At 40.0% G+C, this 26,142-nt stretch overlaps 1 protein-coding gene across 4 annotated transcripts in view; it reads left to right on the forward strand.

Moving 5' to 3' along the window:
• Positions 1-26,142, forward strand: part of MYO1B (myosin IB) — a 296,930-nt gene that overhangs the window by 234,644 nt on the left and 36,144 nt on the right. For 2 of the 4 annotated variants that reach the window (XM_040357071.1, XM_040357072.1), the window contains exons 19-26: positions 530-623; positions 8,806-8,955; positions 10,343-10,411; positions 11,207-11,293; positions 11,534-11,620; positions 16,364-16,450; positions 20,585-20,659; positions 23,285-23,419. In XM_040357071.1, the coding sequence (XP_040213005.1) occupies positions 530-623; positions 8,806-8,955; positions 10,343-10,411; positions 11,207-11,293; positions 11,534-11,620; positions 16,364-16,450; positions 20,585-20,659; positions 23,285-23,419 (784 nt within the window). The remainder of the gene's footprint in view (positions 1-529; positions 624-8,805; positions 8,956-10,342; positions 10,412-11,206; positions 11,294-11,533; positions 11,621-16,363; positions 16,451-20,584; positions 20,660-23,284; positions 23,420-26,142) is intronic. The other 2 variants (XM_040357073.1, XM_040357074.1) reach the window with 2 other exon arrangements.

Consider the following 26,142-nt stretch of genomic DNA (forward strand, 5'->3'; position numbering starts at 1 on the left):
TACTGTAGCTATATAAACAAGCAAATTTATGTTGCAGCTTATATTACTTATGGTGAAAGCATTTTATTTTTTCCCCCTTTATTTTCACCTGCTAGTAAAACACTTGCTGTCCTAGGTTGACAGCACTCACACACCTCACTGAATCTAAGGCAGAGTAGCACTCTGATGCTAAGCTGTCCTAAGTTGGACTTAACACCCCCCCCCCCCCTCTCTATGACATAGGCATAAGGAGTTCACAAGTTGTGTAATTCACAGAAGATCGCTGGGAAAGCAGATAACATTTGTTTAAGGTTTTAGCTCAGCAGTGATATTTGATGGCTGCCTTTGTTTTCACTTTTAGGCCCTGTTTAGATCTTGTGTTAGCAGGAACTAGCGTGTACTCATGTCATGCATAGGACAACCCATTCACTTCAGTGGGCTGCCCTATGCTAGCTTGTTGCCCCAAAAAAACTCCTGATTAGTCACATACCCAACAGCTACTGGTGGTTCACAAAAAATGTAATGATTTTTTTCTTTTCCCTGCTTACAGAGTTGGTGTAGAAGTATTACTAAATGGCTTAGAAATTCCCAAAGAAGAATTTTCTTTTGGAAGATCAAAAATTTTCATCCGCAATCCACGAACGGTATTTGTTTTTTGATTCAATATAAAATCTCCATGATAAATGAAAAGACACATAAATGTTTCATTTGTAGTTGTACTATGATTGACACTTAAAGTGGTTATAAAACCTCTGACATGTAATATGAACAAAGCATAGCTCTCTATAATGTGTGTTTGCCGCAATCAAGAGAATTGTCATTTTATGTCTGCTCCCTCATTCCTCTACACAAGTCACTTCTGACAAGATTTCCTGACAGCAGGAGAAAGACGGAGCTCCAACACACAGCATGTGATTGCAAGCCTCAGCTTGTGTGCTGTGCAAAGAGGGTGTGTCCCTTGCCTCCAATAAGCTCTCAAAGCACCCCTCACTGAGCTCTGCATAGTGTAACTTCAGCTGCCCTCTCTCTGCATTCTGAAAGTTCAAACAAGCTGTAGAAATTCTGAACTTTGAAGAACTGTAGAGGAAAGGACTGTAGATAAACAGGTCCAACTTATGTAGGAGGATTTGTTTCATCTGTGAGGCTAGTCGCTTCTCTGGATACATTATATTTAGGGTTTACAGAAGTAAGGTACTTTTTTTGAGTGCCTTTTGTTTATCTGGCCTAGGTCCACTGTCTGCAAAGGGCCAGAGAACTCAATCTAGTTTATATGGGCTGCTCTGGATTCTTTGAGACAATAGCAACTACATAGCTGCCCTATTTTCTATGAATAACACTGAGCCATCCATTAGTTGTGCACGTTGGTGAAATACCTGGAAAATTATACTTAAACACTTTCAGTTCTCCTGCTTTAGCTCCTGAACAGTGCCAAATTATAGGGTGGATCCTCAACATTTTGTGGTTCGGTAAAAGGCGCCAGTCATGTGACCCTCTCTGTTCTGAAGCTTTGTCAGGAAACAGCTTGTGGAAGACGGGGAGAAAAAGTACTTTATATTGTGGTCTAATAGAACAGTGTGTCTCAACTATTTTCCAGTCAAGGCACATTTTGAAATTCACACACATAGGACACTCAACTATAGAAGAAATGTATTCTTCCAAAGCAAATGCACCTTTGCAAACCAGTACTTACTAGTATTGAAGTGCTTCTCTCCCTCATTCTGCTAATGTGACCCCAGCACTGACAGGGGCAGACAAGGATGCTGTCCAGGCATTGTCCTTATCAACTCATGACATCATTGGTTGTTAGGACTCCAGCACCTGGAAGGTTGCTTATTGAAAACCTGTGGCATTGTGTAAGGCACCCTGGTTAAAAAAAAGGCTGTAATAGATCACTAGTACTATCACACTTGATGCAAAACAGGAAAGGATCAAGTATGAGACCCCATTCACACCTGAGCGTTTTGTAGCTTAAAGCCTCAAGCTACAAAACACTGGAGGGGAAAAAATCTATTATTCTCTATGGAGATGGTTCACATCTCCACTCCAAAACTCCTGAAGCCAGAAGTTCCAAAACGCCTGAAGCTCAAACAAGTTCTGGGACTTTTTTTTAGGCAGATTTGGGCGTTTTTCTGCTTTTAACATTGGTGACCCTTTAGAACCTGTCCAAAATCGCGGTAAAAATCGCGGCAAAAGGCGGGGAAAAACACTGCAAAAATCGCGGAAAACGCTACGCTCAGGTGTGAATGCAGCCTGAAAGAAGGGAGTAGAAAAAAGGAAACCGCCGCTCCAGCATTGTCCATCAATGTGAAACGCGTCAGCTCTATCACCCCACTGTTTGCTGTTTTTTTGCTCTTGTAGTGTTTTTATTTACTAGAATAAAAGGCGCAACTTTTTACTTTTACATTCTACTGGAGTGCGGCTGTCCATAATTTTTCTTCTTTCATTTATGAAAGAAGGGAGTGTTGATTATTGCCTGCAGAATTTACTCTCTATACAGGATTGTCCCCTCAGGACAAACCAGATAAATAAACTAATTAACACTAAACACTCACCCATTCTCTATAATCAAGGTAGAACATTTTATAATCTTACTAAAGCCCATCCTAGTAAATTTTAGCAAACTAACAAAAATTAAGCTATTGTGCAGCCTCCTTGACATGTGTATGGCGGGCCCCCTGTATTTACCAAATTAACCACCACAGTTGTGCACAGTACTATGCAAAAGTTGTGAGCAGGTGTGAAAAAATACTGTAAAGTTAGAATGCTTTTAAAAATATGTTTTCATTGTTTATTTTTATCAATTTACAAAGTGCAAAATGACTGAAAAGAAGAAAAATCTAAAGCAAATTAATATTTGGTGTGACTACCCTGTAGCTTTAAACCAGCATTAATTCTTACACTTACATAGTTTGTACACTTGCACAAAGTCAGGGTTTTTGTAAGAATAGTCAGGTGTATACCAATTCTACCAAGCAGGTTATAATGATCATCAATTTCGTATGTAGTTTGAAAAACTGTCAATAACTGAAACCGAAACGGCTGTATAGGAGGCTTAAAAATGGGTGGGGAACAGCCAAAATCTGCTACGAAGGTTAGTTTGTGGAAGACGGTTTCATGTCACACCATGGCAAGACTGAGCACAACAAGACACAATGTAGTTATACTTCATTAGCAAGGTCTTTCTCAAGCAAAGATTTCAAAGCAGACTGGGGTTTCAAGATGTGCTGATCAGGCTCTTTTGAAGAAGAACAAAGAAATTGGCAAGGTTGAAGACCATAGACACAGAAGTCAGCTAAGTCAGCTAAGTCAGCTAAGGAAACTTAATGCAGTAGGTGAAAGACACATCATGCTTTCTCCTATCATCTTCCAGGATGGCAGGCCTACTTTCAGGTTTGCCATCCTGAAAGGTTCGTAGAAATACCATTACTGGTAAGTCTAACGTAGGTTTTCTTCCCTTCATCATCAACTGGCAGAAATCAGTGGGACCCAAGTACACCCATCCGCTGTCCAGAGAAGTCTGGCCAGCAGTGGCCTTAATGGAAGAATTGCGGCCAAAATGCCATACTTCTGACAAGGCTATCCGACTTAACTTTGCAAAAAAACATAGCAACTTGGGTGCAGTAAAATGGCTGCGCGCGTCCCCGTCATCCTGTTCGGTTCCCAGCCTGGCCGTTGATTGGCTAGGTTGGACGGATTGATAGCAGCACAGCTATTGGCTGGCGCTGCTGTCAATCACATCCAATGACGCGTTGTGCCGGGGGCAGAGCCGAGTGTTACAGTCGGCAGCTATGGCCGCCGCTGTATCACGGGAGCGCGCTCGCAAGAGCAGCTTTCCACCATGCGAGGGAGGAAGGTGGAAAGCTCTTGCGAGGAGGAGCCGAGACAGCCGCCGAGGGACCCCAGAAGACCGGGTTCGGGGACACCCTGTGCATAACGAGCTGCACAGTATAACATGTTTGTTATTTTACCCAAAATATTTTTTGGACTTTAGTGTTCCTTTAAGGGAGGCATGTGATTGGCCCCAAATGTATTCTGCGACAGGATAATGATCCAAACATACAGCCAATGTCATTAGGAACCATCTTCAGCAGGAACCATCTTCAGCATAAAGAACAAGGAGTCCTGATGATGGTTTGGCCCCCACAAATATCTGTGGTTAGTTCTCCAAGATGTTTGGAACAACCTACCTGCCGAGTTCCTTCCAAAACTATGTGCAAGTGTTCCTAGAATTGTTTAGAAAGCAATGGGTGGTCACACCAAATATGGTTTTGATAAGGATTTTTCATCTGTTCATTTACTTTCTATTTTGTTACTTGTTAAAAATAAACAACTAAAGTGATATTAAGCACACACTGTTTACTTTTACATTGCCCCTTCTATTTCTGTAAGTGGATGATGGCACTGTAATTATTTTAACTACTTGCCGACCAGCCGCCTTCATTGTACTGCGGCAGGTCGGCTCGTTCCCGCGAATCGCCGTCATAGTAAGTCGGCTTGGGAATTCTAGTTTGATTCCAGTGAGGGAGCCACTCAGTGGGTGGGGGATCTCTGTCTGCTGACCACCCACTATTGTTCCCACTGCAGTGACAGAACAGGGATCTGCATGGGTAAACAAGGCAAATCCTCGTTCTGACAGAGGAGAACACACAGATCCTGTCTTTCTGCTATGCAGGAAGACGGATCTGTGTGTTTCCCCAGGCAGGCCATACAGTTAGAACACACCTGCAGGGAACACATTTAACCCTTTAACTGCCAGTGCAGAACTTTAACTGCCAGTGCAAGAACAGTGCATATTTTTAGCACTGATAGCTGGAATAATGTCACAGGTTTCCAAAAAAGTGTCAAATTTTGAGTGTCCGATCTCTGAAATGTCGCAGTCACGCTAAAAATCACAGATCACCGCCATTACTAGTAGAAAAAAAAAATTCCATAAATCTATTTCCTATTTTGTAGACGCTATAACTTTTGCGCAAACCAATCAATGTACGCTTATTGCGTTATATTCTTCTACATATTTTTGGTAAAAAAAAAATATCGGCCTAAACTGAGGAAGAAATTTGTGGCATTCATGAAGAGGCACTAATATGCTGCACTGTTTGGCAGCATTGATGGGCGGCACTGATGGGCCATGATTGATGTCACTAACGGCAATGATAGGCACTGCTGGGGCTTTACTGTAATCTGGGTACTGATGTTCATTTCCCTGCATTGCCTGTCCTGGTCTCCCCTGCGAGGAAATGCAGCTGATCAGCTCTCCTTGCCACATGCTCTGTCAGTGTGAGGCGAGGAGAGCTGATAAACGACACTTCTGCATTTACATGTGACCGGCTGTGATTGAACACAGCCGATCACATGGATAAAGAGCCCTGTCATTGGCTCTTTACTCAGATGGGGGTTGCGCTGTGTCCTAGGAAGAGATGGGAGCCTCATTGCTCCTTCATCATTTGGCGCTGGGCAGACAGCAAGTGGTTAATCTGCATGCAATATCCTGCCCCTATTGTGTTTAGCTGTTTAGTGGGCATGGAGCAGGAGGAATGGAGTGGGCTGTCATTTACCACTGTGTATACGCCCACATGTGTGACAATATAGTGACATGGGCTGTTTAGATAGGGAGGAAATACTCAGCAAATACATTTGCCTAAAACTGAGCATGTGCAGAGTTGCCACCACAGATGCAAAATCCCTAGCTGAATTGAGGACATGAACAGAAGGTGAAGATAGAGAGCAGCAGGATCAATCAGGTTTTTTGCAGAACAAAGAAAACAAATTTCATAGTGACCAAGTATGAGCAGCATGTAATACAGCATTTATTGATGTGTTTTTTTTTTTTTTTTTTTTTATGATGCGTTTAGTGCATGCTACTTTTTATTATATAAACTGCTACTTGTGTTTCCCCTCAAGTCAGCAAACACCAGACTACATTTTTTAGTCCACCTACTCCTGAGCTCAGATACAGATTTTTGCTAGTATTTGATTAACCACTTAAGACCCGGACCATTATGCAGGTAAAGGACCTGGCCAGTTTTTGCAATTCTGCACTGCGCCGCTTTAACTGACAATTGCGCGGTCGTGCGATGTGGCTCCCAAACAATATTGGCGTCCTTTTTTTCCCCACAAATAGAGCTTTCTTTTGGTGGTATTTGATCACCTCTGCGGTTTTTATTTTTTGCGCTATAAACAAAAATAGAGCGACAATTTTGAAAAATAACAACAATATTTTTTACTTTTTGCTATAATAAATATCCCCAAAAAAGATCTAAAAAAACATTTTTTTTTCTCAGTTTAGGCCGATACGTATTCTTCTACCTATTGTTGGTATAAAAAAATCGCAATAAGCGTTTATCGATTGGTTTGCGCAAAATTTATAGCGTTTACAAAATAGGGGATAGTTTTATTGCATTTTTATTAATATATTTTTTTTGTACTAATGGCGGCGATCAGTGATTTTTTTCGTGATCGACATTATGGCGGACACATCGGACAATTTTGACACATTTTTGGGACCATTGTCATTTTCACAGCAAAAGGTGCTATAAAATGCATTGTTTACTGTGAAAATGACAATTGCAGTTTGGGAGTTAACCACTAGGGGGCGCTGAAGGGGTTAAGTGATGACCTCATATGTGTTTCTGACTGTAGGGGCGCTGGGCTGGACTTGTGACGTCATTGATCGTGTTTCCCTATATGAGGGAACATGCGATCAATGACAGTGCCAGTGTGAAGAACGGGGAAGGCTTGCGCGACCCCACGGCTGGTCTTAAAGGGCCACGTACAGGTGCGTGGATGTGCCCAGCCGTGCCATTCTGCTGACGTATATCGGCGTGAAGGGGTCCTTAGGTGGTTAAAGCAGTTTTGTTTCTATTCCATATTTTCCTGCAATGGCATTTGGCTGGTTTCACCAGAGATCAGTGGGTAACCATTAATCAAAATGCTTAATATGCCATCTGAAAATGGTGAGTGACAATAGACTCCTTTAGGGAATTTGAGGGTACTGCAGGACACGCGTCCTAATAACTGTTGGCAAATCTGATCAGCATTAGAACTGTGTTTTCTGCATGTTTTTAATCATAATCCTGATTTTCATTCTTGTATTGCAGTCTATCTCTGACTGCTTATGAAACTGTGTTTTATGGTCATTTGTATGGTATATTGCTTCCAATAAAAGCCTTTTTTAACCACTTCAATACCGGGCTTTTATACACACCTCATTACCGGGCCTATTCTGGCACTTCTCTCCTACATGTAAAAATCATTATTGTTTTGCTAGAAAATTACGCAGAACCCCCAAATATTATATATGTTTTTTTTAGCAGACACCCTAGGGAATAAAACGACGGTCATTGCAACGTTTTATCTTGCACAGTATTCGCGCAATAATTTTTCAAACGCCCTTTTTTTGGAAAAAAATTGTTTCATGAATTAAAAAAATAACAAAACACTAAAGTTAGCCCAATTTGTTTGTATAATGTGAAAGATTGTTACACAGAGTAAATAGATACCTAACATGTCACGCTTTAAAATTGCGCATACTCATGGAATGGCGCCAAACTTCGGTACTTAAAAATCTCCATAGGCAATGCTTTAATTTTTTTTTACAGGTTACCAGTTTAGATTTACAGAGGAGATCTAGTTCTAGATTTGTTGCTGGCACTCTAACGCACGCGGCGATACCTCACATATGTGGTTTAAACGGCGTTCACATATGTCGGCGGGACTTACGTGTGCGTTCGCTACTGCGTGCGAGCTACCGGGGACAGGGGCGTTTTAATTTTTTTTTTTTTATTCTTTTAATTTTTTTTTTACTTATTTTTTTTCTTTTTTTACACTTCTTTTCAATTTTTTTTTTTTTTTTTTACTTTTATTCCTATTACAAGGAATGTAAACATCCCTTGTAATAGGAAATGTGTGTGACAGGTCCTCTTTATGGAGAGATGCGGGGTCAATAAGACCCCACATCTCTCCTCCAGGCTGGAAACCATGAGATCGGTGAAAAAAAATTCACCGATCTCATGAATACTGTTGCTTACTAGCCGCAATCGCGGCTTTGTTTACTTACGGGGACCCGGGCGTGACGTCATCACATCGCGCCCGGGTCCTCCGACGGTCATAGAGATGACTGGTGACCATCTGGTCACCAGTCATCTCTATGCTTCCTGCGAGCGCCAGACGATTCTTTCTCCGGGCCCCCGATGGCACGAGAGAGCCCGGAGAAGCACCGGATGGCGGCAGGAGGGGGGGGGGATGTCCCCTCCCGCCGCCTGTAAGAACGATCAAGCGGCGGAACCGCCGCTATGATCGTTCTTATGCTGCGCAGAATCGCCGGCAGAACAAAAGGATATCTGGATGATGCCTCTAGCTGCAGGCATCATTCAGATATCCACCCGCAAAGCCCAGGACGTCATTTGACGTCCACCCAGGATGGGAGATCCCATCTGTGGACGTCAAATGACAATGGGCGGGTATTGAAGTGGTTAAATACAATTTTCATCCAGATCTGCTCCGTGAATGGCATACCAGACATATTAAAAAGGTTTATTTTGTGCCTAGAACATGCGCAGTACAATATTTTCAATTTATTATTTTTTTTTAAACAAAACCGCATTCACAGTTAGAAATTGTTCAAGAAAAATTTGCATGTGGCTTCTTCAAATTTTCTTATCACTTTACATTCAAAAGTGATCATTGATTTGACCTCGCTTATCGTAAAAAATCAAATGTTCTGAAAATAAAAATTGTTGAACAAAATCTTTTTATTGCAAGGTCAGCATAAGTTGTCCTTAAATGTCACAAACTATATACATCAAGGTCTGTTTTCATATGTTACAGTTATTCAAGTTGGAGGAGTTGAGGAAAGAACGACTACAAGACCTGGCAACACTTATCCAGAAAATTTATAGAGGGTGGAAGTGTCGCACACGGTTTCTTCTGATGAAGAAGAGCCAGATAGTGGTGGCAGCATGGGTCAGGCGTTATCTTGTAAGTTAATGTTTTCTTTTCCCACATAACCTACGTCTGGAATTAGTTTCTTCATAAGCTGCAGATTTCTATTTAGAAACTACATTTATAGTTTTTGGTCAAGCTTGTATTTCAAATTTTATGACTTTGACCCAAAAAGTTTTGGTTAAAAGGTTATACTTGATTAGAATCACTGCATACATTGCATAGTACCGTATTCCTTGCCGCTGTTCTTGTCTGTGGGCCTGATCCTCAAAAGGGATACGACGGCGTATCTACTGATACGCCGTCGTATCCCTGTTTCTATCTATGGAACTGATCCACAGAATCAGTTTCACATAGATAGGCAGAAGATCCGACATGTGTAAGGGACTTACACTGTCGGATCTTAGGATGCAGTACCGCAGCCGCCGCTGGGGGCATTTCTCGTCGGAATGCCGCTTCGGGTATGCAAATAAGCACTTACGGAGATCCACGAAGCTTTTACGCTTCGTTTTTTCTCCGTAAGTATTAGTTTGCCGTCGCAATATTAGGGCTACTTTTACAAGGCCTAAACTGTTAACACCTTTTAAAAGTAGACCCTTCTATCCCGCGTCGCTGTCTTTTTTTTTTTCGCCGCAACTCGCTTTTTTTTTTACGCCCGTCGCGATTCTCAAAACCCGGTGCAACGTAAAACCGCGCAAAGCATGTCGGGAAAATGACGTCGGGAGCATGCGCAGTACGTCCGGCGTGGGAGCGCGCCTAATTTAAATGGGACGCGCCCCATTAAATTAGGAACGCCTTGCGCCAGACGGATTTAAGTTACACCGCTTAAAATTTCTAGGTAAGTGCTTTGTGGATCGGGCACTTAGGTAGAGATTTTGCGGCGGTGTAACTTAAATGGCAAAAAATACGTTGCGCCGGGTTTTTGTGGATTAGGCCCTGTGTTTCTAAACATTCTTGGCTGAAAACATTTTGAGCAAATTCTGACAGGCAAAGATCACATAATCAACATAGCCTATGTATGATCTTGAGTTTATATCTAGACAGTACTTTTCTTTTTTTTAGTCTTGGAAAGAGTTGTCAGGGATCAGAATCCTATGATCCAGTTATTAGTGTTAATGGTGTTATTGGTGTTAGTGTCTCCTGCTGGGAGTCTTATTAGGAATTGTCAGGGTTTCTTTAAATAAAATATTCTAAAATGGCTATTTAAACAATTGGAAAATTTGCTAGTTTACTAACATTTGAAAAAACAGTTTGGTAGGACTGTATGTAGGACTGTATGATGTCTTTCCTGAAATGCTCTGAGGTTAAAGACCATGTTTTCTGTATCCTCGTCCTTAAACCTGTTAATTTAGAACTTCTAATGAAATCATTTTTTTGTGTTGCTTATTGTTTACTGATATATCATTATCTTTCCTCAACACAGCAACAGAACAAATACAAGAAGATTAAAAGTGCTACCCTTGTGATGCAGTCCTATATCAGAGGATGGAAGGTATACCATTGGATTTTGGCTATTTTAAGGGGCTTATTTGTAAAGGATATGCAAAATGCAGTGGTTGCAACGGTCATGGCAGTGTGGTGAAGGGGTGCCTTTCTTTTATGACCACCAAAGAGACTTAGGGAGCAGAAGACCTCCAGGAAGGGCATGTAACCATAAATTGTAAGCGACTTTAAATAAGAAAAGAATCAAAAAATATTTATCTTTGGTAAGTGAAAAAGGGGATGCTGTATTGTATTGGATTCTTTCCTAAAATTCGGCTTTAAAGTGCCTTGGATAATAGTGTTCTCTATGTATGTATGTATGTATGCTGAGTCTTTATAGTTGGGAACATGGCCTAAAATAAAAAAATAATATCAATACAATGCCCTTTGGGACCAGACTTTGAATTCCATGAATCTAGTGGGCCAATGCTTTTGAAGTAAGGTGGCCTGGTCATTTATGGCAAAAAAAGCACAGTACTTAACTTTATTCATAAATGTTATGGCTCTACAATGGTGATATGACGACTTTTAATGGTTCGCATCTTCTTAAATTCTTACAATACATTGTTGAAGTATAAAATAAGAGCAAATCTGGCTTCTTCCTATATGTAACAGGGACATTGATTTCTTTAGATAACACTCAATGTGATTATTTGAATTGCACTGGTTGAACAAACAACAAAGCGCATATTTTATCAAATCTCGTTCATGTATTATTCTTAGTGTTAATTTATATTATTAAATATGTTCTATTCGCACTTTAATAACTTGTCTGAATAGTGCTTTACTATTTTTATGTTCAAAGGCAAGAAAGATCCTTCGGGAACTTAAATATCAGAAGCGTTGCAATGAAGCAGTTACTACAATTGCAGCATATTGGCATGGAACACAAGTAAGGCTCTTCCCAACATTTCTTTGCAGCTGTGGAATATGGAATCTAGGCCACACCAAGTTGTAAAAGATTGTACTTGCTTTTTAATGATATAGCCAGATAATCGCTATCCCAAAACACCAGCTGTAACACGTTCTACTTTCCCACCATTCACTTCACTACTTGTTTTCCTGGGTCACATTCAGCTGGGTCCTCCCAACAGTTTACGCTTTTTAAACCTCAATTTCAAATGCACCACAGGCGCGAAGGGAACTGAGACGACTGAAGGAAGAGGCTAGGAATAAACAGGCTGTTGCTGTTATAAGGGCTTACTGGCTTGGACTTAAGGTATTCCACGCATGCGTCCAAAACCACCTTCACAATCACTACCTAATGCTTATAATCACTAACAACATGTGTAATGTAGGGTAGTGCATGCTAGCTATTTTAACAATTTAATAAGAAATTCAAGGATTTGGTTTGTTCCCTGCATCAGTGTTGCATGCTTCTGTTAGTTTGTAATTAATGAAAATAACAGGCAACAAATTTAAATTTGCAAAAAACAAGGAGATCAAATTTATAATTCAAGTTGCAAATGAAATAAATGCATGCGTCATTTTGAAGAATGCACTTAATGGTGCTATCAATGGCAAGCAAATATTTGCATTGTTTTTATCTGAGATTTATGTTTTGCTTTGAGAGAGACCGAGAGGATTATATCCGCTGTCAGGCTCTTTTTACTCTGTGTTCCAGATGGGGTATTTTGACATCACTTCCTGTCTTGGGGACACCTTGTCTACCAGACAAAACACAACGGTAAACCTTTCCAACTGGGACACAGACAGCAATAAAATGCTTTAGGACCCATTCACATAGTGTGCTGTCCTATTGGTGTTTGTTGTGCCAGAAACTCCAGTACCAAATTTTGGTCTTGAGTCAGGCATGATTTTGTGTTTTCTCACAAAATTCATGGTAAAATTGCAACACGTTGGGTTGCTGCCATTCAGGATATATGGCACTAAAACACACATTGTGTATTTTGTCATGATTTGCAATTGTGGCAATCCTGCCTGTGATTCTGAATAATTTATATGGGAACGGGGCCTTAAGCAGAGTGTGTAATGCCGCGTACACACGGTCGTTTTTTGTGATGAAAAAAAACGTCATTTTTTTCTCATGGAAAAAAACAACGTTTTTCAAACTTCATTTAAAAAAAAAGACGTTGCCTACACACCATTGTTTTTTCAAAATGCTCTAGCAAAGCGCGGTTACGTTCAGCACGTACGGCTGCACTCTGTTCCATTCAAGCTCGCGTCATAACTTGCTTCTGAGCATGCGCGGGTTTAGAAACGTTGTTTTAGCCTACACACGGTCATTTTTTATGACACATAAAATGACGTTTTGAAAAACGACATAAAAAATTGAAGCCTGCTTGAATTTTTTTTTTGTCGTTTTTCAGAAGACATAAAACTACGTTTTCCCCACACATGGTCATTTTAAATGCCGTTTTTAAACTTGTCGTTTTTTTTCATCACAAAAAACGACCGTGTGTACGCGACATCAGGGTTGGTATTTACTTAATGCTGTGTCCAAATTGGGGAGATATCCTCACTGGGGCCCTAGGCAGAAATACAAACCTAAAAAAGGTTCTAACAGTAAAGTTTTTTCTGGAGTTATTTAATTGTATTATTAGAAGTTGTGGGGACTGAATAATCTTTTCCTTTTCAATCTATTGTGCACATTAATACACAAAAAAGGCTTTATTATATTATGACAACAGACCTTTTCTTGCACTTTGTTACCAGGAGTGGTAATATATTTCTGAAGGTAAGTAGGCTTCATGTAGTGGTGTTTTCTGCATGGTGAGTGCACCTGGAACCATAGTTTTTTAGTGACTGCATGCTTTGTACACTAGTATATAATACTGAATGTGGGAACACAAAACACATCATGAATGAGTCTTGGCTTATGTTCCATAATAAATGGCACCATTTACTAAGTACAAAGAAATTAGATGAGGTCATGATATAGTCAACCAGTGTATTTGAATTCTAAATGCATTTTCACACCATGAATCTCAGTTTTTGATAATAGAACAAAATATTTTAAAGATTTTGTAGCTTGTACCGGCATACTTTTTGACAACTATGCTTACTTTATCTCATAAAAAATTGTGAGGATCAGTTATGATGTGCAAAGTGCAATATAACGTAAAACAACCATCAGAATTCTATTTAGAGCAGTTAAATACAAAAGGTGTGTGTTGATTGGTTGTTAGGAGTGGCGAGGCTTTGCACATTGTGCCCTGTCTTTTTTAATAAACTTGAGTATGTTTCATAGGAGACAATTGGTTATTTACAACTGCATTTCTAGGAGCTGTGTTGTGAGGTCAAAAAACAAATACTGAAAGTTTATGAAGATGTAGTCTTTTTTTTTTTTATAGAATTGACATTAATATATCTTACTGAAATAAAAAAAGGAAAATTATTTAAAATAACGATTATCCTTTTGGACTGCAGCTTCATGAATACTCGTTTCACCTATTCTTCCAACATCTACCACATTCATTCTCTTAGCCTAATGGGTGGAATTAGGTTGTGGTATTTAAGGACTAATTTCCATCATTTATGAAAATGGATGATGCTCAATATTCTTTTAGGAAGTTGGTGTATAAATATAGGCCATGTAGGAACTCAAAAGTTTTATTTGTAGAAATGCTATTAGAGCCATGTGCTGCACTAGACCACGAGTTTTGGAGGTTGTAAGTGGCTAAATACATTTTTGTTGCTGGTAGAAGGTTTTGGGAGATCTGGGCTACATTTTCAGGTATCCACAGACTTCAGAGTAAAGAACACAATGGCATCTTATCGGGGAGTATAGCTGTGCTAGGCTGCTTAGAATGTTCGTTATGATTTTAAGCTAGTATCTGGGGTGTGGGATGTATAGGAAAATGAAAATCATTAATGGGGGATTCAGCCCTGGTTCACACTGGGTAGGATTTGGAACGATTTGAGATGCGATTTGACATGTCAAATCGCATCTCAAATCGGCGGCATTTGCCGGAAATTGTCGGCAATGGCACTGTCCTAATCAGTGCAACGCCGCATCTGCGATTTCAAAAAGTAGTTCCTGTACTACTTTTTGCGATTTCAGGGCCGCGATTTACATTAAATTGCGGGCAAAATCGCGCATTTTACCGCGATTTTGAATTCGCAGCAGTGTGAACCTAGGCTTAATGGGAGTTTTGCAAAACTAGTAAACATTAAAATTGTATGCATTTAAAAAAAAATATGCTAGTTTAACAGAAAAGGTTGCACATTTAATATGACATACTTTTCTGGGGGCCGTACTGAAAGAACATTAGATGTATAGCGAGGAGACCAAGATGCACATGGAGGAATGTAGATGTTTCACATAGATGAATTTAGGCTTATTTAGTGCAAAAAAAAAAGAAAATGTCATAGCCTTATGAATGGATTTTCTTTACAGTATACCGTATATTCTCGAGTATAAGCCAAGTTTTTTATCCCTTTTTTTTTTAGGGCTGAAAATACCCCCCTCAGCTTATACTCGAGTCAGTGTACCTAAAATTATTGAGAGGCTGCGGGCGTCCATCGTTTAAAACTTGTGGTCTCCTCCTGGTCTTTTCCGTGATAGGCAGAACTGTGTCTGCTGAGAAACGCCTATCACGAACGTTCTCTCAACCTTGGGTTTCCCAGCAGACACTGTGTTCAGTGTAACACCAATCACGGATACCTTTTCATCCTCGGACAAGAGGACGTCCATGATTGGCGGAACACTGAACAGTGTCTGCTGGGAAAATGAGTCTGAGGATGAGAGAACGTCCGTGATAGGTGGAACTGTGTCTGCTGAGAAACGCCTATCACGGAAGGGACCAGGAGGAGACTGCGAGTTTTAAACAATGATTGGAAGCCCGCAGCCTGTCAATTTCAGGTACACTGACAATGGGCACAGTGAGGTTGGCACAGTGAGGTTGCAATGGGCACAGTGAAGCGTGCAAATGGGCATTGTTGACCCTCTTTTCCGCTTACAGTAGCTGCTGCATTCTCACCCTAGGCTTATACTCGAGTCAATACGTTTTCCCATTTTTTGTGGTAAAATTAGGTACACTCGAGTATATACAGTAAGTGGTTAAGCTGAGAGGGCGAACTACATGAGGTGGTAATGGCAAAATCAATCACTGAATGAAAAAATTTATGAAAAAATAGTAACAGTTGGATACAGAAAATTGATCTGTCTCCGTATCCCCCCACCCAGTGGAGCACGATTCAACATATTTGCTCATTTTTTTTTCCTTTATCCACTTTTATTGCACTTTTATTGCATCTTTCAATGATGGCAATTAATCAAGGCCAATTGTAATAAACTGTATAGCTTTAGTATTACCTAATACAGGTCATAAGGACATGCTGAGGGCAGAGAGACTTAGACAGTTTACCCATCCCAGTCTGGTACATTTCGAGTCATCACCTAGAGCACAACTGCCACCCTACATTACAGAGTTCAGTTCTAGGAGTACCCAGAGTGGGCAGTGTGTACGTACATTAATCCTCTAATAAAAATGCACAGACTGTGGACAGGCCCCCAGACAGGGACTTAGGACCCCACAGGAGGGCAATGCCAGTAAAGGCAAAGGTCTTTAACACAAGTATGTGTTGCTGACTATTAAAAGTATAATGTGTGGGATCCAGTTGCAGTTAATATAAATTGGGCCCAACGAATTACATTTTAATATGTGTTTTACAGGGAAACACGAATAAATGTGATTTATCTTTATAGATCAAACTATGCCATTATATTTAATAACATATTTTCACAAATAATGCATACCACCGTACTCTAACCTAATTTATCAGCCTTCATGCCTTTTTTGCTTCTTGGTACTTTGTATCAATGGTGCCAACAGATTTTTGATGCATGTTGGTCCTAAACCAACAAACAAGGGTTTTGTAATGAAAGTTTTCTCCAGCATCTGTCTGAAACTCTATTTGGAGACTTTCTCTTCTAGTGATTTTGCTTCTTGCCTTCTTGCCTCTGGCTATGTTTCCATTCAATATCTAAACATTTTAGGCTCGAAGGGAATTAAAACGCTTGAAGGAGGAGGCTAGGCGTAAGCATGCAGTTGCAGTCATTTGGGCTTTCTGGCTTGGACTAAAGGTACTGTTTCTATCACATTGAAATCAGTTCATTGCTAACCATGGTCTTTGCTGATTTTTTTTCTTTTCTGTCTTTTAACTGGTTGCTGCTTTTTTCTTTCAGACATTTAGATCACTCCAAAAAGTGTGAACTATTTATTTTGTAACTGTTCATATGTTAAAGTTGTCTAAAGCTTAGTCACAGCAGAGGCATTTATTATTTTATTCACAAGTTTTATGCATATTTGTTTTGCAAAACATTTCCAAGTTTCATGGCAAAAATCACAAAAATCTGTCATTAAATACGAGTTTAGAGATGTGCAGAACTGTTTACCTACATAGTAGGTGACCTGCAGCACTGGGCACTGCAATCTAATTCACCACATTGTATAATGACCGTCAATGTGGTTAAATTACATGACACATTGACATAATAGGGTCTATTTTTTATCAGTGTTTTCAACCAATATTTGCAACTTTCATCCAAAATTCACAGCATTTTAAAATGTAATCTTATGAAAAAGGTGTAACTTGATAAAAGCTGTATGAAAAATAGTTGAAAACATTGCTAAACAGACCCAAATTTATATAATTTCATTATGCAGTAGTTATTAGTCTAACAACTAGGGAATCATTATTCCACCAGTAGGTTAATAAGACACATTTTACCAGTATTCTTAAAGGTGCTCCTGATTGTGCACTGCAAACCTAATTGATACTCTTTCCTGTGCTCTCCCACTACTTTGTTCATTAACTAGAACCCTTGCTAATACCCAGTACTTCTGAGCATGTGGCCTTCCGCCCTTGCTGGATGCAGTGCTCTGGCTTAAATGGCTAAACCCCAGGCCTAACATTGTCATAGGGAGTTATGGGAGATGATTATTAAATCCAGCACTTCTGCAAATGAACAGAATGGTGGGTGACCATGGGTAAAATAAACATCAGAGGGTGTGAGCTGTCCTATTGGGAGAACCTGTCACTTTACACTAAAGTGATAGATTCCGATTAAGGTTATAGGGAAAATGTATTTGCATGCAGAATAGGGCAACTATTGCATGGAACGTTGTATATAGCAATCAATGATAATGTCTTTATTGTATTGTTTTTTATGGGCCACCCTGGTTGCCCAAATTGTGGTGTGCATACAATGTCCAGCTATCGGGTACAGAATGTAATTTTAGACTCCGTTAAACAATAGTTGGTATGTTGTAGTCAACGGCCAACTATTAACAATAGTAGTACATTTTTTGGATACAAAGACATGTTTTCACCAATTCTGTTAATATTTCAATTAATTATACTATGTAGTGCTTTTTTTTTTTTTTTTAAAGTTTGTTTCTAACTACTTTAAAAACATATCTGCATTGTTCAAAGCTTCAAACAGTATGAACATTTGTGCTAATGAACAAAAACACAAATTTTCTAATGCTCAATTTTTAGAAGTACCTGCATAAGCACTTGCTTGTGCATTACAGTGGGGGTCAACTGCAGTCAGCCATTAAATACATGGAAGATTCTGAAATCAGTGATGATTTCACTGGGTTAGCATACATAAAAATAATATATATATTTTTTTTCAATAAATCCTTTTAGGCTTAGTGAAGGGTTGAAAGCAAACATGTTAACAGTGGGCCTTATTTTTGATGCTTGTATATAAGTATATTAACATTACTTAAGTCACTTCTTCCTTTTTTCAGTTTGCTTTCCAGTACTATGATCTTGTCTCACATATGACATATACTTAGGCAAAAATTGCCATATACTAAACGTCAGAGCTGTTTTAGCAGTGATCTTTACATAAATGCGTACTTGCTACTAAACTTTCTACATAACCTCTATTTTCTCCACAGCAAAATGTTTAAACTTGGCCCAGTATATATATGTATATCTGTGTGTATGACTGTGTCCCCCAAGCGTGTCACGATCCTACGGGGTAAAATGACCGCACCAGCCAAGCAGACTCTGGCTGGAAAAAGTGCCCAGAGGCGATTCAGTTCGCATGAGTAGCGCTATACAAGTCATTCATTCATTCATTTATTACCCCTTACAATGTTAATATACCTAAATGTTAATATACCTAAACTTGTACCATACTTAAAACATGCTTCTTTGAATTATACACGTGCTGGACAAATTGGATCCTGAACTAATGTTAATAAAAAAAAAACAGCTCATGAATGCATTTGGATTTAATGATGACATTTAACCACTTAAGGACTGCCGCACGACTATATACGTCGGCAGAATGACACGGCTGGGCACATGGACATATATATACGTATATACGTGGGTCACGAGCGCGCTGCCGGCGGTGCGCTCGTGACCCGGTCTGAAGCTCCGTGACCGTGCCCAAGGGACCCCGTGGACCTGATCGCCGTGGGTGTCCCGCAATCGGGTCACAGGAGCTGAAGAATGTCAGTGATCGCCTGTTCCCTGATATAGGGAACGACGATCACTGACGTCACACATCCAGCCCAGCCCCCCTACAGTTGGAAACACACTTGAGGTCACACTTAACCCCCTACAGCACCCCCTAGTGGTTAATCCCTTCACTGCCATTGTCATTTTCACAGTAATCAGTGATCAGAGTGGTCTATTGGAAATAAGTGGAGACACCTGCTAAAAGATCGTCTTAACAATTACATGCCAGCAGTTTAAAGCTCTGGGGTAAGAGTCTATGACCAGAGGGGGGCTTCTATCTGCACAAACCCCCTCTATTCTCTTTCGAGCATGCGTGTGGAGGTGACATGCAGGACCTGGCCCCTTTTTGCGATTCGGCACTGCGTTGCTTTAACTGACAAATGCGCGGTCGTGTGACGTGGCTCCCAAACAAAATTGGCGTCCTTTTTTGCCCACAAATAGAGCTTTCTTGGCATTGTTTGACTGTCATCTGTCTTTTTTTCATTAGAGGGGATTGAATTGGCAGAATCACTGATATGCTTTTTTTTTTAATTGCCCAAATCAGGCATGTCCAAAGTCTGGCCCGGGGGCCAATTGTGCTGTATTTATCGGTGCTGCCTCAGAAGGGACAGGGAGGGGGGAACGAGTGCTGTCAAATTACATACAGGAGAATCTCCTGTTTACTCAGTGGCATCTGTAATAGGAAGTCCCATCTCCTGGGCTGCCATTGGACGACTCCTCTGTCTATCATAGGAGGCGGGACATTGTATTAAAGAGGCTGCTGTGTAAACATGAGATTCTCCTGTATGTAATCTGTTGGCACTAGTCCAGCCTTCTGAGGCTGCAGATGGGCATCGATCAGGCTGCATTCATGGCAATGGAGAGGCTGCATTCATGGCAATGGCAAGGCTGCAGATAGGCGCTGATTAGGCTGCATTGATGGGCAATGACCCTTATTTTTCTTCACAGTTCCTTATTTATTTATTTTTTCTCCTGAAACTTCCTTCCTAAAGTGAAGGTGTGTGTTATACGCCGATAAATACGGTATATCCAAATAATACGCCCAAGCTCATCTCTTCACCACACACAGCCACAAAGCCAAGAGAATTCTTGTTGGGCCGTGTATTAGTGCTCCGACGAACACACTTAGACCAAATTTTAATGGTTCAAAGAATGTCAGGCAAAATGGTCAGCCCTCACGCATGTTCACTTCATCAAATCTGGCCCTCTTTGAAAAAAGTTTGGACACCCCTGGCCTAAATATTTACATGCTGATTTGGCTGATCTAAGAATAACTGCACAACTTTATGTACATTTGATAAATCTGCATGCAGAAAGTTTTGAGTGATACCCTATTGGTTAATCCAAGTTGTTGAAGATGCAAACTTTCTGGATAACTGGGAACCCAAAAGTTGTGCCTTTAATAACTCAAGTTGGTAAATAATATGTATCATTTAAACTCCAAACTTTTTGCATTTATTGATGGCTAACACAGTACAATATTTTAATGAATCTGCACATGGATATTTGGGTGAATTAGGACTTTTGCAGTTAACTGATTCAACATATTTATGAATCAACTCACTCATTGCTGCTCTCCACGGTCATATTGTAAATTGCAGCAAGCCTAATTGTGTTTTTCTTTTGTTTTTGTTTTTCTATTTCCAGTTGAACTTGGCCTTTGGTTCTCATTGTATGTGCATCTGTTACATGAGCATCAAAATAATTCCATTAATATAATTTTACCTCTGTTTAGGTACGTAGAGAGTACAGAAAGTTTTTCCGTGCAAATGCTGGAAAGAAGATTTATGAATTCACAATACAGAGAATAGTAAGTAATGTTTTCCATTTTCATCCATATATTTTATAAAAATTAACACCATGCAAATATAAGAAATGCAGTCATGTATGTATTAAAAAGGATTAAATAAACAATAAGTAAGGGATTCCGTTTTTTTTTGTTTTTTTTTAAGAATCGCTCGCCTAGGTGCAGCATCTGTCTCCTGCTGGCTCTAATGCCACGTACACACCATCACTTTATGTGATGAAAAAAAAAGACGTTTTTAAAAACGTCACTTTAATTGACCGTGTGTGGGGGAAAAAGTCGTTTTATGTCTTCTGAAAAACGACCAAAAAAAATTGAAGCATGCTTCAATTTTATGTGTCGTTTTTCAAAACGTCGTTTTTTACTTCACAGAAATTGACCGTGTGTAGCAAAAAACGTCGTTTAAAACGACGTTTTTACACCCGCGCATGCCCAGAAGCTAGTTATGAAGCGAGCTTCAATGGAAAAACGTGGTGAACGTAACTTCGCTTTGCTAGAACATTGTGAGAAAAACGATGGTGTGTAGGCAACTTCGTCTTTGAAAATTGAAGTTTCAAAAACGTAGTTTTTTACTTCACAGAAAATGTCTTTTTTTTTCATCACATAAAGTGATGGTGTGTATGCGGCATAAGACTGAGAACTGATTGATCAAACACTGCTGATTGCTTGGTTCTCGAAGCTCTGTGAGTAGAGAGCTGGTGACTATCAGTCTCCGTTGTTTGCTCATCAGTCAGATGGCTCATCAGTGTGCTGCTACATCTGTGTGCGGCAGCAGGGTGGTGTATGTTCTTGACCAAACTGCATTTTTGCAGTATAGTTCTAGAACCTACAGTAAGTGTGCTTTCTAAAAGGGTGTGAATAGTTGTTTTGATCTGAAAATGACTCCTCACAAAAAAAGAAAAGGGTCAATAGTCAGTTCTGACAAGTGTTAAAGTTGAAACAGAATTTGGTGATGGTGGAATAATGTTCTTATACAATGTCTCAAACTTACAAGCCGTCCTCCATGCACTGTTTAATTGGGCAACAATATGGCAAATGAGGTTTAATGTTGATAAATGTAAATGTATGCACTTAGGGGCTAAGAATATTCATGCATCATATATATTGGTTGGAGTACAACTGGGGGAATACATGGTGGAGAATGATCTGTGTGTTTTGGTAAATCATAAGCTTAATAATAGCATGCAATGCTAAGATGCAGTTTACAAAGTGAGCAAAGTCCTTTTCTTGTATACAGAGAGGTATCATATCATTTTATCCCTTTACAAACCATTAATAAGTCCTCATTTAGAATATGCAGTTCAGTTTTGGGAACCAGATCACATAAAGGATATTGGGAAACTGGAGAGAGAGTGCAGTGAAGGACAACCAAACTGATAAGAGGCATGGAAGAGCTCGGCTATGAGGAACTGAATTTATTCTCTTGAGAAGAGGAGATTAAGGGGGGATATGATTAACATGTTTAAATACATAAATGGTCAATATAGTGAACTTGATAACTTATTCACTTTAAGGTTATCACATAGGACAAGGGGGCACTCTTTATGTCTGGAGGGAAAGAGATTTATTCTCCAAATACGGAAAGGTTTCTTCACAGTAAGAGCTGTGAAAATGTGCAATAGACTCCCTTAAGAGCTAGTTCTATCCAGCTCAGCAGATTGCTTTTCAAAAAGGCCTGGGGTTCTTTCTTAAATGAACATAACTGGATATCAACATTTAGAAGTAAAGATGATCTAGGGCAGGGATATGCAATTAGCGGACCTCCAGCTGTTGCAAAACTACAAGTCCCATCATGCCTCTGCCTGCTTGTGGCTGTCAGAGTCTTGCTATGCCTCATGGTATTTGTAGTTCTGCAACAGCTGGAGGTCCGCTAATTGCATATCCCTGATCTAGGGAATACCCGATTTGCCTCTTGGGGGATCAGGAAGGATTTTTTTCTCCTGCTGGAGCAAACTGGATTATGCGTTGCCGTTTTTTTTTTTGCCTTCCTCCTGGATCAATTGTGGGTAACTGTGTGGAAACTAAAATCATCTGTATTTACTTGCCCAACAGCAATATGATCTCCCGATCACAGGCACATCCATCATGGCCCGGTCTTCTTCAAAAATTGCCATCTTGATTAGCTCATGCATGTGGGACAATCCTTCATGCTAGCAATATTTCAATAATGGGCTTTAGTTCCACTTGTTCCTAACATGTGCATTTAACCTATTTGATGAAAATATTTTCTGTTTAACAGTAAAGGGGTCCTAAAGCTGTATTTCAGATGAAAGATGATTTGTGACCCCTATCTTTCAGAGAACTATGTGAAGGGAACTCCCCTATACCATATGAAACATTGTGGGCCATGTGTCAATTTTCATGAAGCGGTGAAATATCTGCTTTAAACTCCTATCAACACTATAAAAGAGGTCCAGCTTCCCAATGCTGCCATTAAAGCCATTACAACATTGTCAAAATCAGAATAGCATGTGCCTTTACAGACTGTTAAGGTCTGACTTCAGGCAATGTTTTGAAGCATGTTCTCAATCTTTATAGCTGATAAACTTAATACCAAATAAAGAAAATTTATTTAGGCAGTTTTCAATTTATATTATACAATAATACTAAGGTCATCTAACATTTTTACAGATGCAAAAGTACTTTCTGGAGATGAAGACAAAGCTTCCTTCCGTGTCACCCATAGACAACAATTGGCCAGCAAGGCCTTACCTCTTTTTGGATAGCACGCATAAGGAAATTAAAAGGATTTTCCATCTGTGGAGGGTAAGATTTTTATTCAAGCCATAATCATCTAACTCTGTTTCCAGGCTGTTGATGTTGAGATATAAAAAAAAAAAATTTCTTTCCAGCATAGGACAGTGGAGTTGCCAGAAGGCTGACTGGTAAAGCCAGTAATGATACACAAGGGAGAAATGATGCTGCTGACTACTGCAGTTCTTTTACACATACTGCCAGTACAGGAGTCTTGTGGAGTTTTGCTTATTTGCGGGGGTTTTTTCATACCATGAAGGAAATAAAGTCAAAACAGATGCCTTTCTTTAAAGGCAATAAAATAATGAGCCTTGGTTTCACGTAATAGTGTTAAAGCAGGCAGAACATATGGAAATTAAGAATTGGTGAAAATGTTATACTAGCACAGAACCGTTATGGGTTAAAATTTTGTGCCGCTTATATGGCCCTCAGATCTTCCTGCATATCACATCCTCGTTTGTTTTTTTCCAGGGTAGAGGGGTAATAATAGATTTGTTTTGAGCAGTATTATGAAGACATCAATCCATTCTGAATGAACTGTTCTGCATGTTTTGGGCTCAAAACTGTAATAATTTAGTACAATTGGTCTTCATTACTGCTCATATTTAGTAAAGAAAAGCAGAATATGTTGAGCAGCATTCTAGCTATAAATCTGTAAAGAGGAACAGGTGTGATACTTTCTGAGATGGAGAGATCGAGACCAGTACCCCCCCCCTCCTCAAGATCGCACTCCACTGTTCCGTGGTCATTTTACCTACGCCTCTCTCCCATCCTATTCTACTCTTGATGAGGCCTGCCCTACTTATTGTTTTAGCTCCTATTCTGGAGTACAGCTCGGAGATCAGGCCTTTAGTTGTATTTGAAGGGCTGCCAGAGCAATTTTAACTCCATCAGAATTGACATTGGATAGCACCTCCCCTGGGACTTGGGTGTAGGAGTCACCCATCATCTGACTACCGTGGTTGTCAGCCAGCTCTACCACATGTAAGCCTTGTCAAGCACAAATGGATATGTATGGATTTTTTACATATATATCATTTTATTGAACTTTGTGAATAAATTGAAGCATTGATTGTTTGATTCCTGGTCTATCTTCTCTTTATACTGGTTGGACATCTTGATTCAACACCCAGAATAGGCGTTTACTGCCTGTTGGCAGGGAAATGTTTTCCTGCTGCAGAGAAGCATTGATTATACCCCCTCTTACATGTTTTGCTCCTGCTATGAGAGGTCGGGCTATGGAGTAGTTTTTACCCTCTCTCCCCCCTTTTCGTTTTTTTTTTTTTAATCTGCTACATGTTACAGATGATTGCAGTTATCTGCTTCTTTGTGCCTTGGGGGGGTGCATCTCTAGTGGACTTGGACACTTCCTTTGTTTCAAATATCCAAGGGGATTAGATCCCTGCCTACATTTTTCTTTTTACTTAATTGTTTTCAATATGCCAATGAACTTTATTTAAGTCAAGAGAAAATTGGCAAGGTTCTGGTATCATTTATTAACATATACTTTCCCAACACAAATTACCTGGTCTTTATGTCGTGACATCTTTCACAAGTCGTTGCAGAATTTGAAGAGGGTCTGATGGTCCTTGGGGGGGGCGGGGGCTGTTTAACTTTGCATATGACCCCTTTGCTCGATATCTCCTAAAAAGCATCACACCTCTTATACTTACCTTAAAAAAATCATTTCTGAACTCCATCTGTTTCACTTTGTGGATACCGATAACATGGGGGACAGGGCCCTGCCCTCCCTTGACGCGCACATGGCATTTGACAGTATTGAATGGGCCATCCTGCATAAATTTGGGTTTGGGACGAATTACATAGCCTGGGTACAACTACTGTATAGCTCTCCGAAAGCTGCTATTAGAGAGTCAGGAAAGGTATCCTAATACTTTAGCCTCTTTAGGGGCTCCAGACAGGGTTGCCCTTTGTCCCCTTTACTGTTCGCACTGGCCATAGAACCATTGGCCCCCTGGATCCATGCCCATGCAAAATATTGGGGGTTTTCAGTATGGGGAGCAGCAAGAAAAATGTATGCTTTTATGCCGACTACACCATGCTCCTTTTGGGTGACACAGCGTCGTCCTTATGGGAGGCAATGGAGATTGTTCGGACATTTGGCTGTTACTCCAGTTTAGAGATTAACTGGACCAAGTCCTCTCTCATGCTCTTGGACAGGAAACCGGGCCCACAAATGACGCACCTACTAAATGTCCCTGTATCCGCAGAGTTTAGATATTTGGGAGTTCAGGTTACACCCAACCCTCTAGATTATATCACTTTAAATCTGTCCCCACTACTGAATCGTTGCAGAGATCGGGTAAAGGTGGGTGTTAAGGAGGTTCTTCATGTATTACTTTGCATGGTGGTATTTATTGGAAATGTGTATTTTAACTCAATATTTCATTTTTTGTTAATCTTGTATATTTATGAATAAATGCGTTTTCTACTTCAATACTCTGTATATTTGAAATCAATACTTTTGGTGCCTAAAAAGTCCACCCAGGGAAATCCTTTCCTTTTTCACGTGAAGGAATCGGGGTAGAGAAGCACTGCAGAAAGAAGGTGAGAATACACAAGAAGGAAACTGCAGGCTAACTTGTGACAAAGGCCTTACATTTGGCATACATGGTGAGCTGGTGCACACAAGCTATAAATAAACCTTAAGGCACGATTGAACAGGAACACTGCCCAGTCACAGTGTCCTGTATTTTCTGGCTCCCGTAATTAGT

This window comes from Rana temporaria, chromosome 6 (genome assembly GCF_905171775.1).
Source record: "Rana temporaria chromosome 6, aRanTem1.1, whole genome shotgun sequence".
Taxonomy (NCBI): Eukaryota; Metazoa; Chordata; class Amphibia; order Anura; family Ranidae; genus Rana; species Rana temporaria.